Source organism: Staurois parvus, unplaced genomic scaffold, assembly GCF_062004578.1.
Source record: "Staurois parvus isolate SC_StPar_1 unplaced genomic scaffold, SC_StPar_1.0 ptg000123l, whole genome shotgun sequence".
NCBI lineage: Eukaryota > Metazoa > Chordata > Amphibia > Anura > Ranidae > Staurois > Staurois parvus.
Window position 1 is genome coordinate 988256 of NW_028317919.1, and position 15089 is coordinate 1003344.

The 15089-nt window shown below is 41.4% G+C and overlaps 1 protein-coding gene across 15 annotated transcripts in view; it reads right to left on the minus strand.

Moving 5' to 3' along the window:
- Positions 1 to 15089, minus strand: part of MAP7D3 (MAP7 domain containing 3) — a 145756-nt gene that overhangs the window by 97928 nt on the left and 32739 nt on the right. For all 15 annotated transcript variants that reach the window (XM_089672229.1, XM_089672244.1, XM_089672240.1 and 12 more), the window contains exons 2-4: positions 10007 to 10105; positions 9829 to 9909; positions 3576 to 3739 (exon numbers count right to left, since the gene is read on the minus strand). In XM_089672229.1, the coding sequence (XP_089528355.1) occupies positions 3576 to 3739; positions 9829 to 9909; positions 10007 to 10105 (344 nt within the window). The remainder of the gene's footprint in view (positions 1 to 3575; positions 3740 to 9828; positions 9910 to 10006; positions 10106 to 15089) is intronic.

Below are 15089 nucleotides of genomic sequence, written 5' to 3' on the forward strand. Positions count from 1 at the left end.
GCAGCTGGTAGAAAAGGAGGAAGGAATGAGTTTGTTTAGCTGGCAATGGTCTTTCTGGTGAAACTGATTTGGGCAGCTGTAAAGCCAACTGATCACTGCCACACATTGTCAAATGTACCACACCGCCTCATGACTGCCACCTACCATGTATTCCAGTCTTCTCTGTCCCACCAGTGGGCCTGTGACTGGCATGGCACCATCTGTGCTCCATTAGCTTCAGTGGAAAGCAGGGAAGACATCAGGGGTCTAATGGAACCCTGATGTCTCAGTAAAGAGAACCGGTCATTACAGTGTGCTATCACACAAAAGCCCTCACCCCCTGGTGATAGCAATAAAGTTTAAAAAAAAAAGAAAGTTAAGAAAAATAAAAGTAACATATTAGGAAAACACACACACACACACACACACACACACACACACACACACACACACACACAATAACCATTTGCCCTCCAGAGGATTTACCCCCCTTCCTGACCAGGCCATTTTATGCATTAAGGTGCTACGTTACTTTAACTGACAATTCATGAAACGCCTAACCCAAATTAAATTTATGTCCTTTTTCTCCCCACGAATAGAGCTTTCTTTCGGTGGTATTTGATCGCCTGCGCAGTTTTTAATTTTTTTGCGCTATAAAAAAGACCGACAATTTTGAGAAAAAACATTTTTGACTTTTTGCTATTAAACGTGTCCTGTAAAAAATTTTCAAAAATCAAATTTCCTCATAAATGTAGGCCAAAATGTATTCTGCTACATCTTTGCTAAAAAAAAAAAAAAAATCCCAATGCGTGTAAATTAATTGGTTTAGGTGAAAGTTATAGCGTTTACAAATGGTGGTATATTTACTGGGCTTTTATTTTTTATTTTTAATAGCAATAGTGGCGATCAGCGAATTATAGTGGGACTGCGGCGGGCATTCTGACACTGGGGGGAACTAACGGTGTCATTGACATCCCCAGTGACACCAATATAGTGATCAGTGCTAAAAAAAAGAGCACTGACACTCTACTAATGGCACTGAACATGAAGGGTTTAACGTGGGGCAATCAAAGGGTTAGCTGTGTGCAGTTTTACAATGTGTGCTGTGTTTCTGCTTCACTGTAAGCACACTGCTTTGCATAGCTGTGCTGTGCACAGCCATGAAAAGAAGTGTGCAGGAGCTGACAGGGAGGAGAACTGTTTTGCCTACTAACAGTTACTCCCCCCCCCAGAGATCCTCAGCAATCACTGGGTGCTGGCGAGTAATCACCAGCTAGGACCGGGTGACTGACAGCCGCCAGTTGCAGCGTGCGCCCCCTACCCGGAGATACAAAATCACATATATACCTGATTTTGCGCACTGCTGTTGCCCTGTAGCAATATTTCTGCTATGGGGCGGAGCTGAAGCAGTTAAATCCCCTTTTCCCCATGTACACGCACACATAACATAAAAGAGTTGCTAATGGGCAATTTTGGGGCATGCATAATTTCAAAGCTTTTATGTGTTTCACGTGTAATTAACTCATCACAACCTCCTCTTTTATAGCGTATGAAAAAAAAAAAAGGGCAGTGTGTGTGTGTGTCCTAACCAATCAACTTTAATTCATTTTTTTTCATTAAAATATGGTTTAATAAACATGTGTGCTACTACTACCATTTGTCACTGTCATTATATCATATAGGGCAAAAACACTATTAGCAACCAAGAAGAGGTAATTGAAAAAGCACAAGCCATGGTATGAATACATTATCTTTTCCAGTCCACTGAATACTCCTTGGAGTCCAGTTCAAGTATAACGAAAATCTCCTTTGTGACAGTGTAAACGCATCACAAATGCAGTTTCGACTTGATGCACTTACTTCAAAGGTAAAAAAGGGGAAAGCAAAGAGAAGGCTGTAATGCAGATTTTTGGAAACTGATCACCAAACCAAAAGCCTGGAGCAACTGAACTGTCTTGTAGATGATTGCAGTTAAGCTGGAAGGAAAAGGAGTCCTTCAGGAGGAGGCTCTACATAGACACCAAACAATCCCAGGAGAGTGCCCAACTGGGGATCAGGGTGTTCAGCACAAAGCAGGTGACTGACAGCCTCAGCTGTGCAGGTTTCCCTTTGAGGCTGTGAAGGGGAGGTGGTATCCTTTCCCTTCACTCAGGTCTCAGATTACACTCAACTTTCCTCTCTGCGCTGTGCAGTGCACAACATTAGATCCTTGCTCCCAGCCTTCAGAAGCTCAGAAATGCTGTGTAAAAGTGTTTGCTTTAGGAGGCTGCACAGGAGAGAGGGCTGCAGATAATCAGGTACAACTTATTTAGGAGGATTTCTTTATCTCTGTATATCTTCTGAGGCCAGTTGGTAAGGTTTTATTGACCACTTCAATATCGTAAAATGGCCAAGTCAGGGGCCAGGTCTCATTGTAATTGAAAACTGATCACTCAAAAAAAACCCACACAAGCAGAGTTGGGGCATTTTTGTAAGTAGTTAATGGGATTACAGTGTACAGATGTGCAAAGTCAACAAAGATCTATTCACAGGATCACAAGTTTGTAATTGCAGCCAAAAGTGAATCTAATACTACTGACTTGAAGGTCTAATATTTTGTAATTTTTTTCATTGTAAACCGTTTAAAAATTACTTTGCAGAGAACTGTTTTCACATATTAAAGAGCATATATCTATAGATAAATAAAATTAAATCTACTGCGATACCTAGTTCCATGACAATAAAACATCTTGTTTGTGCTGAAGACTACGCTGGACTGACTGGATCAGTCACTAGTCGTAGGTGGGTGGTTGTGTGGGTGGGAAGGGAGATGTTCCTCCAGTCGGTTGTGCCCAATGGTGGATACTGGCGGCAAACCCTCTTAGGGTTTGGACTGCTGCCTTTCTGTTATGATCTTAAGGTCATTTCCACATGTACACTTGGAATAATAGGAAAGAAGGAACGCCAATGCCATTGCTGCCCCTGGAAAGACAACGGTCACTGTCAGTTTCTCCTCCAAAACCAGAAAAAGATATAAGTGGAATGGGAATCTCTCCCATTTAATAGCGTGCAGCAAAAGCCCTTTTCTTCCGAAACACATTGGTGTGATGTACTTGTCATTATTCTCAATAAATGCCTCAATCTACCATCAAAATGGCAATCTCTTGGACATCGGGCTCTCCTTTCCGATTATTCCAAAGGACAATAAAACATGAAAACTTTCAAGGGGCAGAATACATTTTAAAGGCATTTTACATTGTACCCACTGTAGACAGAAATAGATCTATCAACTGCAGTCACCAAGATGTAAGAATCCAGGGAGAAACTAAGCCTGCACATATCTATATATGGCCAAAATGCCATTGATACTGTCAAGAAAAAAAAAAGTGTTATTTATATAAAAAGACTTTGCACCTACTCCCACCATAAACAAATGCTATGCTAGTAAAAAGCATGTATACTTTGGAAAAAAATTGTTCATTTTTCTTTCAATACTAAACAGGAAACCATTCTAATCTACACACCTGCATTCTTTTTTAAATATATGACCTGGTAAACACAAGTAAAAAATTTACTTCATAGTATATTTTAGTCATGATATAGAAAAACACAACCACCTTTTCTTCATGTAACTTCTGTTTTCGCTTTTCTTCAGCTGCTGTCCTCTTATGCTCATCTTTTTGTTTTTGTTCTTCAAGTTTCTTCTGCTTTTCCTCCATATGTTTCTCGTACTTTAGTTTAGCTTTCTTTTCTTTTTCAATTAATTCTTTTTCTTTGGCAGCTGTAACACAAGGAAAATATACAATGACAGCACAATGAAAACTGCAAAGTGAAAACAGGAGGGTTCTTGCATTTATTCATCTTTACATCCATAGTAAGCACACTCCCATCGTTCTCTTCTGTTCTCCTCCTCAGGCGTTACATTTCCATATCTCCTTTGTAGAACAGCTATACAGCTGTCCGCAGTACTGGAGAGTTCCTGTATACAATTAGCTTTACCTACTCAGGGACCCATCACCATCTTTAGCACTGCTATCATGTACAGTTGTACCATCCAATTCCCTGGCCCGTTTCTCTCTACATTTACTGTCATTCTGTGTCCTATCTGGTCTCCGCAGTCTCTAGAACAGTGGTGGTAAACTTTCTTGATATGGGGGCCTCGAGTGCAGCCTCTGACATCACCAAAAGACTGCACATAAAATTCTGTGAATATTCAGTATTAAAGAAAGCAGACAAATGACAATCAAAGACTGAAGACATGATACAAGAGATGGTCAGAGACTGCAGACATGATAAAAGAGATGAGCAGAGACTGTGCATATAATACAAGAGATGGTCAAATGTGGACATAATACAAGAGATGGACAGAGACTGCAGCCATACTACAGGAGAATTTCAGAGACTGTGAACATGCTAGAGGAGTTGTTGAAGAATGAAGACATATTACAACTGGTTACTAGAAATCATTGATATAACAACAGGAAAATCAGAAAGCACATGGTAGTGTCTGTACGGGCCTCAAGAGCACTGCCCTGCAACACAAGTTTGTGCGTCAAGGTGCACAGCATCAGGTAGTTATTCAAAACAAGGTGGACTGTAACTCATCTCAAAACATAAAATTTAGCGAATGCTGCATTTTTTTTTTTTTTTTAAGCATAGCGCTGGTGTAATTTTTAGAATAAATGACACCAAAACACACATGGTATAAAAACTAATGTGCATGTGTGAATACGCCCTTACGGTAGAAATGCAAAAAGAGTTACTAAACCCAGGACCCTGCAATCACTATATCTGGTCTCCCACAATATACATAACATGTAAATGAAATTGTTTTAATAAATATAAACTGCTAAATACCTTTTCTCATCAGCAGGTAGAGCAGTCTTGTGACTACTATCAGTGTCCAGCAGAGCATATGTTAAAGCTTGCAGTTTTCTTTCTCCCCTATGAGGCTGCAGGACACCTGACCCTCTGTCTGGACAGTGCTGTTTGGGCCTTTTCTGATCACATGCACTCTCCCAAGAAAAAAAATAAAAACCTCTCTAGCTATACACACCAAAACTAAGCATGTGCAGAGTGACTCCACACGATATGTGTTAGCATGAGATAAGAGGGGGGCACTGGAAGAAGGGTAGGATCAGAGAAGTCAGGATCAAACAGCATTTTTACACAGTGCAGAGGATTAACCCCTTAGGCTCCACAGTGAGTATAACAAGCATGTTTTACTGCATATACAGACTGATTTTACTGTTGTGGGTTTAGTAACACCTTAAGTACAATTAATCAATTGCCTTTTGAACATTAATAAATAGGCTCAACTGTTTAAAATATGTTCATATCCTTTTAGGGAAATTTTTTTCTGCAAGCATAATCCAAACATCTTTACAACTTTCCCTACTTTGGCTGCTCCATGACTGCAAATCGTGGACAGGCCAAGCATACTCATTTATGTCTAAATAGAAGAGAAAAGGGATTAGATTTTTTATCAAAAACAGCATAATCAACTAGTCTTTGTGGTATTAAAATACCAAACCTCTTTTCTGGGTCACAGGAGTGCACTTATTTCTGCACTTTTGTGACCCAGATTTAGCAGACAGTGGGCTTAAGACGCCACAGAGCTGGCCCAGGCTCCAGATGGAATCGGACAATGTCAGCATCAACTCCGATGCCTGACCAGAAGCTGGCTCAGCCTCTCAGAGCACAGGAAAGTGCAATCCTGAGGTATCAAAAACACTGTATGAAAATTGGCCCAGGTGGCAGCTCTACCAAACTGCTGATGCAAACCCCTTTCCTCTGGTCCATCCTGATACCAGACTTGTGAAATGACCTCTAAATCCACTAGGAGGCTTTACTTTAACCCCAAGGAACTACTAACACAATGTCAGGTCTCAGGACAACTTTATTGAAACCAAATCTTCTGAAGGCAACAGGGAAAATGCTTTATACATTGGTAGTCATTAAAAACAATAAAACCCTTACAGTGGTGTTCACAATGCCACACATAAAAATAGCTAAAAAGACCATTGGTGTAATGCTGCTGGCTTTGCCGTGTGCCTTCGGCCCTGGAACTATGCAGGCACCATCCATTGGGAGGTCAATCCACCACTATTCAAGGAACCACTAGCAGCCTCCAGAAGAACCCTAAGTAACCATGGAAAACCAGTTGAGAATTCCTGATGTAAAACATTCACCAAAAAGGTGAATCTGATTCTTAGACACCTTAACAACTCACTTGGGTCTTGCAAATAGCACCAAAAAGTCTTTTTTTTTCACTTTCTGGAAGTTCCACTTTAAGGCCTCCCCCCCTTTCACATTTGGCAATTTGTTTTGGGGGGGGGGGGCTGGAGCAGTTACCTGATTTTGACAGGTACCCGCTCCAACTTACGCACAGATCGCATAAGCAATCCGAGTGGAAGCACACCTTCCCCCCCCCTCCTCCTCCCAATTCGCAGTCTTCTGGGGCACAGTATGGGTCCCAAAAGACTACGGGACCAATCATAGTATGCTGAGCCGCTGGCGGATCCGCAGTGGTCACCCGGCTGTGAAGCCACAAGCTGTCACAGCCAGGTGTTCACAGCTAAGATGCAGGGGACCAAAGATGGTACCCGGCGCCCCTTGGGTGAGCACACTGCTAGATCTGGAGACAGGCAAATGTCTGTATATTAAAAGTCAGCAGCTAAAGTTTTTACAAAAATGACTTGAGCTCCGCTTAAGGAAAAAAAATAGCACAGCTCTTTATAAGATATTGCTTTGTATCCTTGGGTAGGTTTGAACATGAAAGGAAGGAATCATTAATTCCTAAGCCTTGTGATTTGGGATGAATTTTATTCAGATCTATTTGTAAGAACTATTGAGCCCTGGAAAACCATACAGTAGGATTCCATGATAGCTAAACCATGGCTTCCACTGCAACTTCTGGTGTGTTCAACTAGCTACTCGCAGTATGGTCTTAAAAATAATGTCCTTTTCCATCAGAGTATAAAGGGGTAAAAAAAATAAATAAATAATAATCAGCTCCTGGTGTTTGAGAGGGTAGACAGATGAACACTTTAATCACTATAGAAAAAAGAAAAGCAATTGCTAGATTGCCAATCAGTCACTAACCCATGCAGTAGTACTTGGGTGTAAAGGATTGGGCCTTTGTGTATTAGATCATGGAAGTATCCTCTGGGGAGTCCCAGTACACTGTCTAAAAGGCTTGACAATCCCAAGGGGCTCTTTGGCCATAAAGGGCTGCAAAGACATCCTTGCTATCCCCCCCCCCCCCAGTCCCCCGGGTCATTACAGCAAATAACTGGGAATTCAGGAAAAACATAAAAAACAGCAAAAATAAAACCTAGGGATGTGGAATGTGCCCAGGTCCTGACCACAAACATTTCCTCTAAGGCAGTGGTCTCCAAACTATGGCCCGAGGCCGGATATGGCCCTTTGCTTGCCTTTATCATGCCCTAGATGCACTACTGCGCCAACTGACACCAATGATGAGATACCTCTCCTCTCATTGACAGCATCAATGGGGCACTATGCCTCCCACTGATATCAAAAGGGGTACTATTCCTAACATTAAAACCAATGTCGGGGCATTGCTGGCTTCCACTGACTTCAGTCTGGTTCACCCCAAAACCTGAAGGACAGTAAACTGGCTGCTGCTTAGAAAAAAAGTGTGGACACCCCTTCTATAGGGGAAGGAGTTTTGGGACATTCCTATTCCTAGCAGGCAGGTTAGTAACAACAACAGACTACTGCGTTATTTACAGCTCTGATATACCAATGAGTATTTAAAAATAAACTGCATATGAGAGATGTGTTTTGACAATCAGATACTTGCATATGCCTATACAAACATGATATCTCTGTCTTCCAGCAGATGCAATAATAACTCTCACTATACATAACAGTGATACCTATGAACACCTAGACAATAGCTTCTTGTATTTACCTATTACTTGTTTTACTGTCCCCCAGTGACGCATTTATTAAAAATACACACACCCATACCTATGATGTTCATCTGAATGCTGGTAGGGCAGATATGTGACTGTTTTGTATACTAAAGCTCCTAATACACCTGCAGTTAAATGCACTATTAACCAGGAAGGAGCTCGGAAAATATGAACATCACTATTCACAAATGTCAGGTGCCCTGCCCGGTGTTTGAAGTCTGACTCCACTCCAGGACCAGGGGGCGTACAATGATACTGGTGTGAGTTTGGCTAAGCAGATCACTACTTCAGGAGACTGAGTCTGCAGCAACAACAGAATAGACATTCACATCGACTTGCAACACCATGTTCTGTTATAAAGGCTGTATAAAAAATACAAATTGTCTTGAAATGAAAAAGTATACTCACCACACAACCTCATGTATAGGACCTAGTGTTGTAACTGATATGGCTTCATGTATTGTTCTATAACATGAAGAAGGCCTCCTTCACGAGTTATATGCTTTAATAAGAAAGGTATTTCTTAAAGGCCAAGTTCATCTTTAGTAACATGTTACATTTGTATTTAGGGTGTAACTGGTTGCTATGCACCTCACCCTGCACTCCCGGATTCCTCCCCATGACAGCAGGCAAGGATCCCCTCCCCACACCCGCAGTCACTATTTAAAAAAAGAGCAGCTGTGCAGGACTCCACCCACAAAGCAGCATCATTCATTCACACAGATCTGTGAATGAGCTACATGTCTCATCTGCCACCACAGCCAACGACTCGTAGATCATAACTACTTGCCGCACAGTCACGTACATGACGGTGTTCAAGCAGTTATGCCAGGGCTATGGCTGCAGCTGTCAGCAATAACCCTGGTATCAATTTTCTTCGCCAGCGATGCCCTACATTGGAAAAGCAATCCTAGCGGCTAATTAGCTGCTGGATCTCTTTTAAAAGCGGTTCCCCCAACTGATGATAGAGCTGATTGGGGACCAGAACATCCCCAATCATCTCTATGGTCTAAGAGCTCAGAAGCGCCAAGCATTTAGTCACTTCCGTATAAGGCTAATGTAAACATTTTTTTTTTGGGGGGGGGGGGGGGGGCATTGGATCAATATTGTTTTTTGGTCTCATACTTTCAAAGGTAAAGGAGAGAGCTGGGGTCACACTGATGCAGATCACCACATAAAAACAGAGGGAAAAAAGCCAATGAAAAGAAAACTGGTGTAGCCACCACATCTAATGATTGGTAAGCTGCAAAATAATACATTTTTGGTTTAAAGTTTAATACTGGTAAGCTTTACTGGGCCTCCATGCCGTTTGTTGCCTTTAACTGCCAAAACCCATGGCTAGGCATCAAATGACATGAAATGGCAAGCAAAGGATTAAAAAAAGCTCACAACTACTTTAGATTGTTTTACTTTCAACGCCTTGCCTTTCTGTTGACTGTAGTGATCTGGTTAGCTTCACCCTAGGTTCTCCGTTTTCCTTCAGTCTGTCTGCTGGCTGTCAAAATCAGAAAAGTGAACAGGGACATTGGTAAATATGACTCATATTTACCAAGCTCCATTTGAGTGTCAATGTACCCAAAGGTTCCAGGTTCGGTGTGAGAGGGGTGACAGGTAATGAAGTGACCAGAAAATGGAGCCTGCCTTTGAAACATGCACTGGAAACATTGGTTTAGCCACCTAAAGTCTCAAGAAGTAGTAACTTTAAGATAGATATATATATAGATAGATTGATATCTATCATTTGTGAAAAATGGAAATCAAAATAATAAGATGCATTAAAACAAAAAAAAAAAAAAAAAACCCCATACCCACATTCACATTTCTGGAATAGGAATATTACTCTGAAAGCTACATTTCATACATACAATACAAGGAATGGTTTTCTCAAGCTGACACACACCCCAGTTTGTTACAGATCAAAACATACCATTTATCTTCTCTCTTTCTTCCCTACGTTCCCGAGCTAGTCTTTGTCTCTCATCAGTTCTTAAAGCTGAGCCATCAATTACTGTAGAAAAAAAAAAACAAAAAAAAAAACAAAATGTGATCACTTGATGCAGCGGGTTATTTTATTCCTTGTAAAATGTTTGAGAAATGAAGATTACCTGGCTTAGTTGTCTTTCCACTTATGGTGGAATGGACAGGATTGGGACTAGAGCCAGCCTGGCTTCTTCGTTCATCAGCAAGTGCTTGAGCTGCAGCCACTATTTCCGTGAAAATGAAGAAAGAAGCATTACTAGATGGCTGATAAATGAACATTCACAACTTATCAAAATGCTTGGTTAGAGAAAGCTAGCACACTATTTAAAAGAATATACAGAACAATTATATTTGACAGTGCACATATTTAAAAAGGTAAAAAATGAGTACAGAGGAGAATAAGGACCCATGAGCACTGAGCTCTTGGGGTGGTTACATGCCATTTAGGGTGAATATACACTAAATGCGGTGACAGACATTTTCCTGCATGGTGCAATGTCTGTCACTGCAGGGACACACAGCAAACAACTGTTTCCTATGTGTCCCCTTCGCACCGCAACACACCCTATGGCTGCGCTGCTGTGTGCTGCGATCAACTGCACACATGCTGCATTTTATCAAATCACACCATGCCGAATCATTTGGCATGTACAGCAATGCAGCATGTTGCACGATGTACATTCCTAGGAAGTGCATGTTTTGTACACTTCAAACAGTGTTTGTACCGAAAAGAGGGAGCTGTGTGCTGCGATGAATGGTGCAACACACTGCTCCCTAGCACAGTCAGCAACAGTGAGCTGTCACAGTGGTAAAGTGCACACTTACTGTGAATTCAGATTTAGTAATGGATTGGAGGGCTGGCTAAAGCTGCCTTTTAGCTGAAGGTTTTCCAACTTGCTCTACTAGCCTCCTGTAACACTCTGCTGGTATCTGAATTCCTATTACAACATGCAGAATGGCACGGTTCAAAACCATCAAAGCACAAAAGAAGCTTTAAAGTGTCTCTCCAGACAAGGCATTTGTTTTCTAGTTTTGGATAGAGTAGGGAAGGAATATAAACTCTGAATTTTTATCATGTTCTGTGTCCTCATTAGGGAAAGTTAGCCTTATTTGTTCTGAAGACCGATGTTAGACAGTGATTGGAGACCCAAAATATTTTTTTATTTGGTGGTGACACTTCATTTTGGATGGATTTTCAATTATTTCCTGTTCTGTCTCTGGGACAGGAAAAAGGGATGAAATCTCCAAAACAGGGCAAGGACAGAAAAAAACAAACAAACCACTAACCAGGCGTCAAACCACTCTCTATTCTATACAAAATTTGAAATCAAAATTGTAGCCAGAAATATTTTCAAAAAAGGTAAACACAAGTCAAAATTGAAAATTAGGTTTACAAACGCATACATCCTACTTGTTCAGAATTGTGTCTGTTTTTCATGCATTGCAGCTGTGCAGGAGACTATTTCATCAATCCTATCTGTCAGTAATCTGGTGACTGGGAACCCCTTTTGCATATCTGCTTGTAATGCAAGTGAGCAAAACCCAAACACTGACCCATTGTAGGATAGTTGCTGTCTCTTACACACAGAAAGCCTTATTTATCAAAGTGTCAGTAAAAAGACATTTCTCACAGATACTACGTAGATTTCAAACTTGTCTTGGAAGGCTAAATCAGATCGGTTATGCAGCAGGCAAAAGGGAGAAACTAAATCTAAAACGTAAGCATTTACTATATTGCAGTTTACCAATTCTTAGAAGCTGCATTCATTTTTTAGACTTTCTTTTCCTTTATTTTCACCTGGTGATCTGGCCAGTAAGTCTGTTATTCAAAACAAGCTCTCTTGCAGATGTAGCAGTTACAGGGATGAGACAAACCAAGGGTAGAGGGCTGTGGACTGTTAGGCTTCATGTAGAGGAGCCTGCCCTGATCGCCGGCCGCAAGAAAAAGCAAATTGCAGCAAAAACGTGCTACCGCAGTTTTGGCACGTTTTGCGTTTTCCCATGGTCAGCGATCAAACTTTCCTATCCTGGACGCGATTATTCTGCGTTCAGGAGAGGGAGGTTAACCTCACCTAAATGTGGCAGCTCCTAAACTCTTCTAAAAGTCAATGTGTACATGGACACATAGGCTTTTATGGAGTTGAGTTTAAGAGCTTTGGCAAAAAAAATGCCAAAAGCTCCTAAACTCGAGTTTAGGAGCTGCTCATGTACATGAAGCCTTACCATGTTTCGTGTTGCATCCTAAATTGGAATGTAACATGAATCATGGTCAGAAAGTTTGAGTTATCTTTTAAAGCAAACCTCTAGTATATTAAAAGTTTATTTCAATACCACGTCATTGTGCTATATCAGATAGCAATTTTAAGACTGGTCAGTCTTCAGTAAATTTCAATGGAATAACTAAACAAACATATCTGAGGCAAGATGTCTACAAGAACTAAAGGTTTACCTCAAAATACATCTGTATTGGGTTTAAAAAAAAAAAAAAAAAAACGCTATAAGGTGCTAGACCAGGGGTGGGCAAACTTTTTGACTTGAGGGCCGCAATGGGTTCATATATTGGACCCGGGGGCCGGACCAAGAGTAGATGAATGATGTGTATGTGTCATCCATAGTAAGTATAGTAATATTCCCCCATAGTAAGCATAGTAATTAATCCCCCATAGTAATTAATCCCCCATATAGTAATTAATCCCCCATATAGTAATTCATCCCCCATAGTAATTCATCCCCCATATAGTAATTCATCCCCCATATAGTAATTCGTCCCCCATATAGTAATTCGTCCCCCATATAGTAATTCGTCCCCCATATAGTAATTCGTCCCCCATAGTAATTCATCCCCCCTATAGTAATTCATCCCCCATAGTAATTCATCCCCCATATAGTAATTCATCCCCCATAGTAATTCATCCCCCATATAGTAATTCATCCCCCATATAGTAAGTCCCCCATATAGTAATTCATTCCCCATATAGTAAGTCCTCCATATAGTAATTCATTCCCCATATAGTAAGTCCCCCATATAGTAATTCATTCCCCATATAGTAAGTCCTCCATATAGTAATTCATTCCCCATATAGTAAGTCCTCCATATAGTAATTCATCCCCCATATAGTAAGTCCTCCATATAGTAATTCATTCCCCATATAGTAAGTCCCCCATATAGTAATTCATTCCCCATATAGTAAGTCCTCCATATAGTAATTAATTCCCCATATAGTAAGTCCTCCATATAGTAATTCATTCCCCATATAGTAAGTCCCCCATATAGTAATTCATCCCCCATATAGTAAGTCCCCCCCCTGTGTCAATTCACTTACCTTTGGTCCGCGCGTTCCTCTCGTATTCCCGCGCCGTTCTGGTCTTCAGGGAGGACTGTGAGAGGAGTTCGTCACGCTGCCCCGCCTACATCCTGACAGCTGCAGAGTCCTGACGTCCGAGAGGAGGGAGGGGGGCGGCCATCCGAGAGGGGGGGCGGCCATCCGAGAGGAGAGGAGGGGAGGGGAGAGGAGGAGAGGAGGGAGGGGAGAGGAGGAGAGGAGGGAGGGGAGCGGGCGCCCGGCACACAGGAGAGCCGCATCTAAATTTGTAAAGAGCCGCGGCTTGCCGACCACTGGCCTTGCGGGAGCCTAGCTCCGCGGGCCGGATTAAAAGGTCCGCCGGGCCGTATACGGCCCGCGGGCCGTAGTTTGCCCATTGCTGTGCTAGACTGTGCCTTAGTTGGTACAATAGCCCTCCTGACAGTACCCAGAGAGCCCAGACATTCCTAGCCAAAGTCAGGGTTAACACTGGTATTGGGACCCTTCGCTCTTTTCCAAGTGACAAAAACGGGTGAAGACAGCTAGGCCCCATTCAACACAAGCAGGGACATTGAGCTGTTCAGCTCAGTGCAATCTTTTAAACCTGGCATTTACGGCGTACATTATAACTAAACGGTTAGATTTTCAAAAACGACATAAAAAGCAATAGGAAGAGTCCTGGATGCAAAATGGTGTGTCTTCCATGCATCCATATTTTAAAATGGCATAGGTCTGAGCATTCATTAAAAAAAAAAAAAGAAAAGTTTTTGAGGTTAAGGAAGTAAGATCCATGGAATATTTCACACCTAGACTACACGATAACTTGGGTAAGTTTACAGCTGTATGGGACACCTGGAATGATTACTTAACCCTACGCCTTGGTTCACACTGGTGCAACTTCTCATGCTATGTGACAGTGCCAAAACACATGACACGTTACATCCTACTGTCGGCAATGGAGCCGTTCAAAAATCGGTGTGACTGTCGCAGTTGCACAGATTTTGAAAATATTTCCTGCACTATTTTCCGTGATTTCAGGTGCAACTTGCATAGACATCTGTGCATAAAGTCGAACAGATGTCAGGCAAGTCGCACCTGAAATTGCACGGACGTGCAGCTTTGAAATCACGCTACTTCAAGTTAAGTAGCGCAATTTGAAAGTTGAATTCAGTGTTAACCAGGGCTAAGGTCATCCTAACAACCCTGGGCTACAGCACACCGAGAGGTTTTCACTTTCTTTCTGTGGTCTGGAACCCTCTTGTCCTTTGATCGGGATACATTCCACTTTACTTCTACCATATCAGTTGCTTTTTACTGGCATCATGCATCACTCTCCTGACTTTATTGTACTGTATACTGCCCCATTCCGAGTACAGATGTGCCTTCACAGCAGGTCACTCCAGCTGATGTTTTCGTTACTTGGGAAGCTGTTTTCTCGCTATTTCATGATATGCCATCTATACCCAATTCTATGCTGTGGTGATACATGGTTTCTATGGAATGCTCTTTGTTTAGCTCTTTCTGCAGGTTTTCTTTTGTAAAATTTGAAAAGTTTCTTTTTAAATAAACAAACCGTTATAAAAAAAATATTTTTTTTTTAAATCATAACTGGTAGGCAAAGATTTTGTCTGTAACAGAGGCTCTCAGTGTTATGGCAATGATCAACAGCTGAAGGAGCAGATGGAGCCAGGAAACAGCAAAATGAACAATAATTAGAATAAGGGGAAAATACATGTATGGTAACAATTGAGGAACACAGTTACAGGTACTAAGTTACAACCTTTGCTTGTAATTTTTCACATAGCATTGCACATAAATCTTTGTACTTCTGGAATGACATCAGAATAAATAAAATTCTTCTTATAATTCTGGAATAGGGTTCACAAATGGAACAAAAAGATCATTT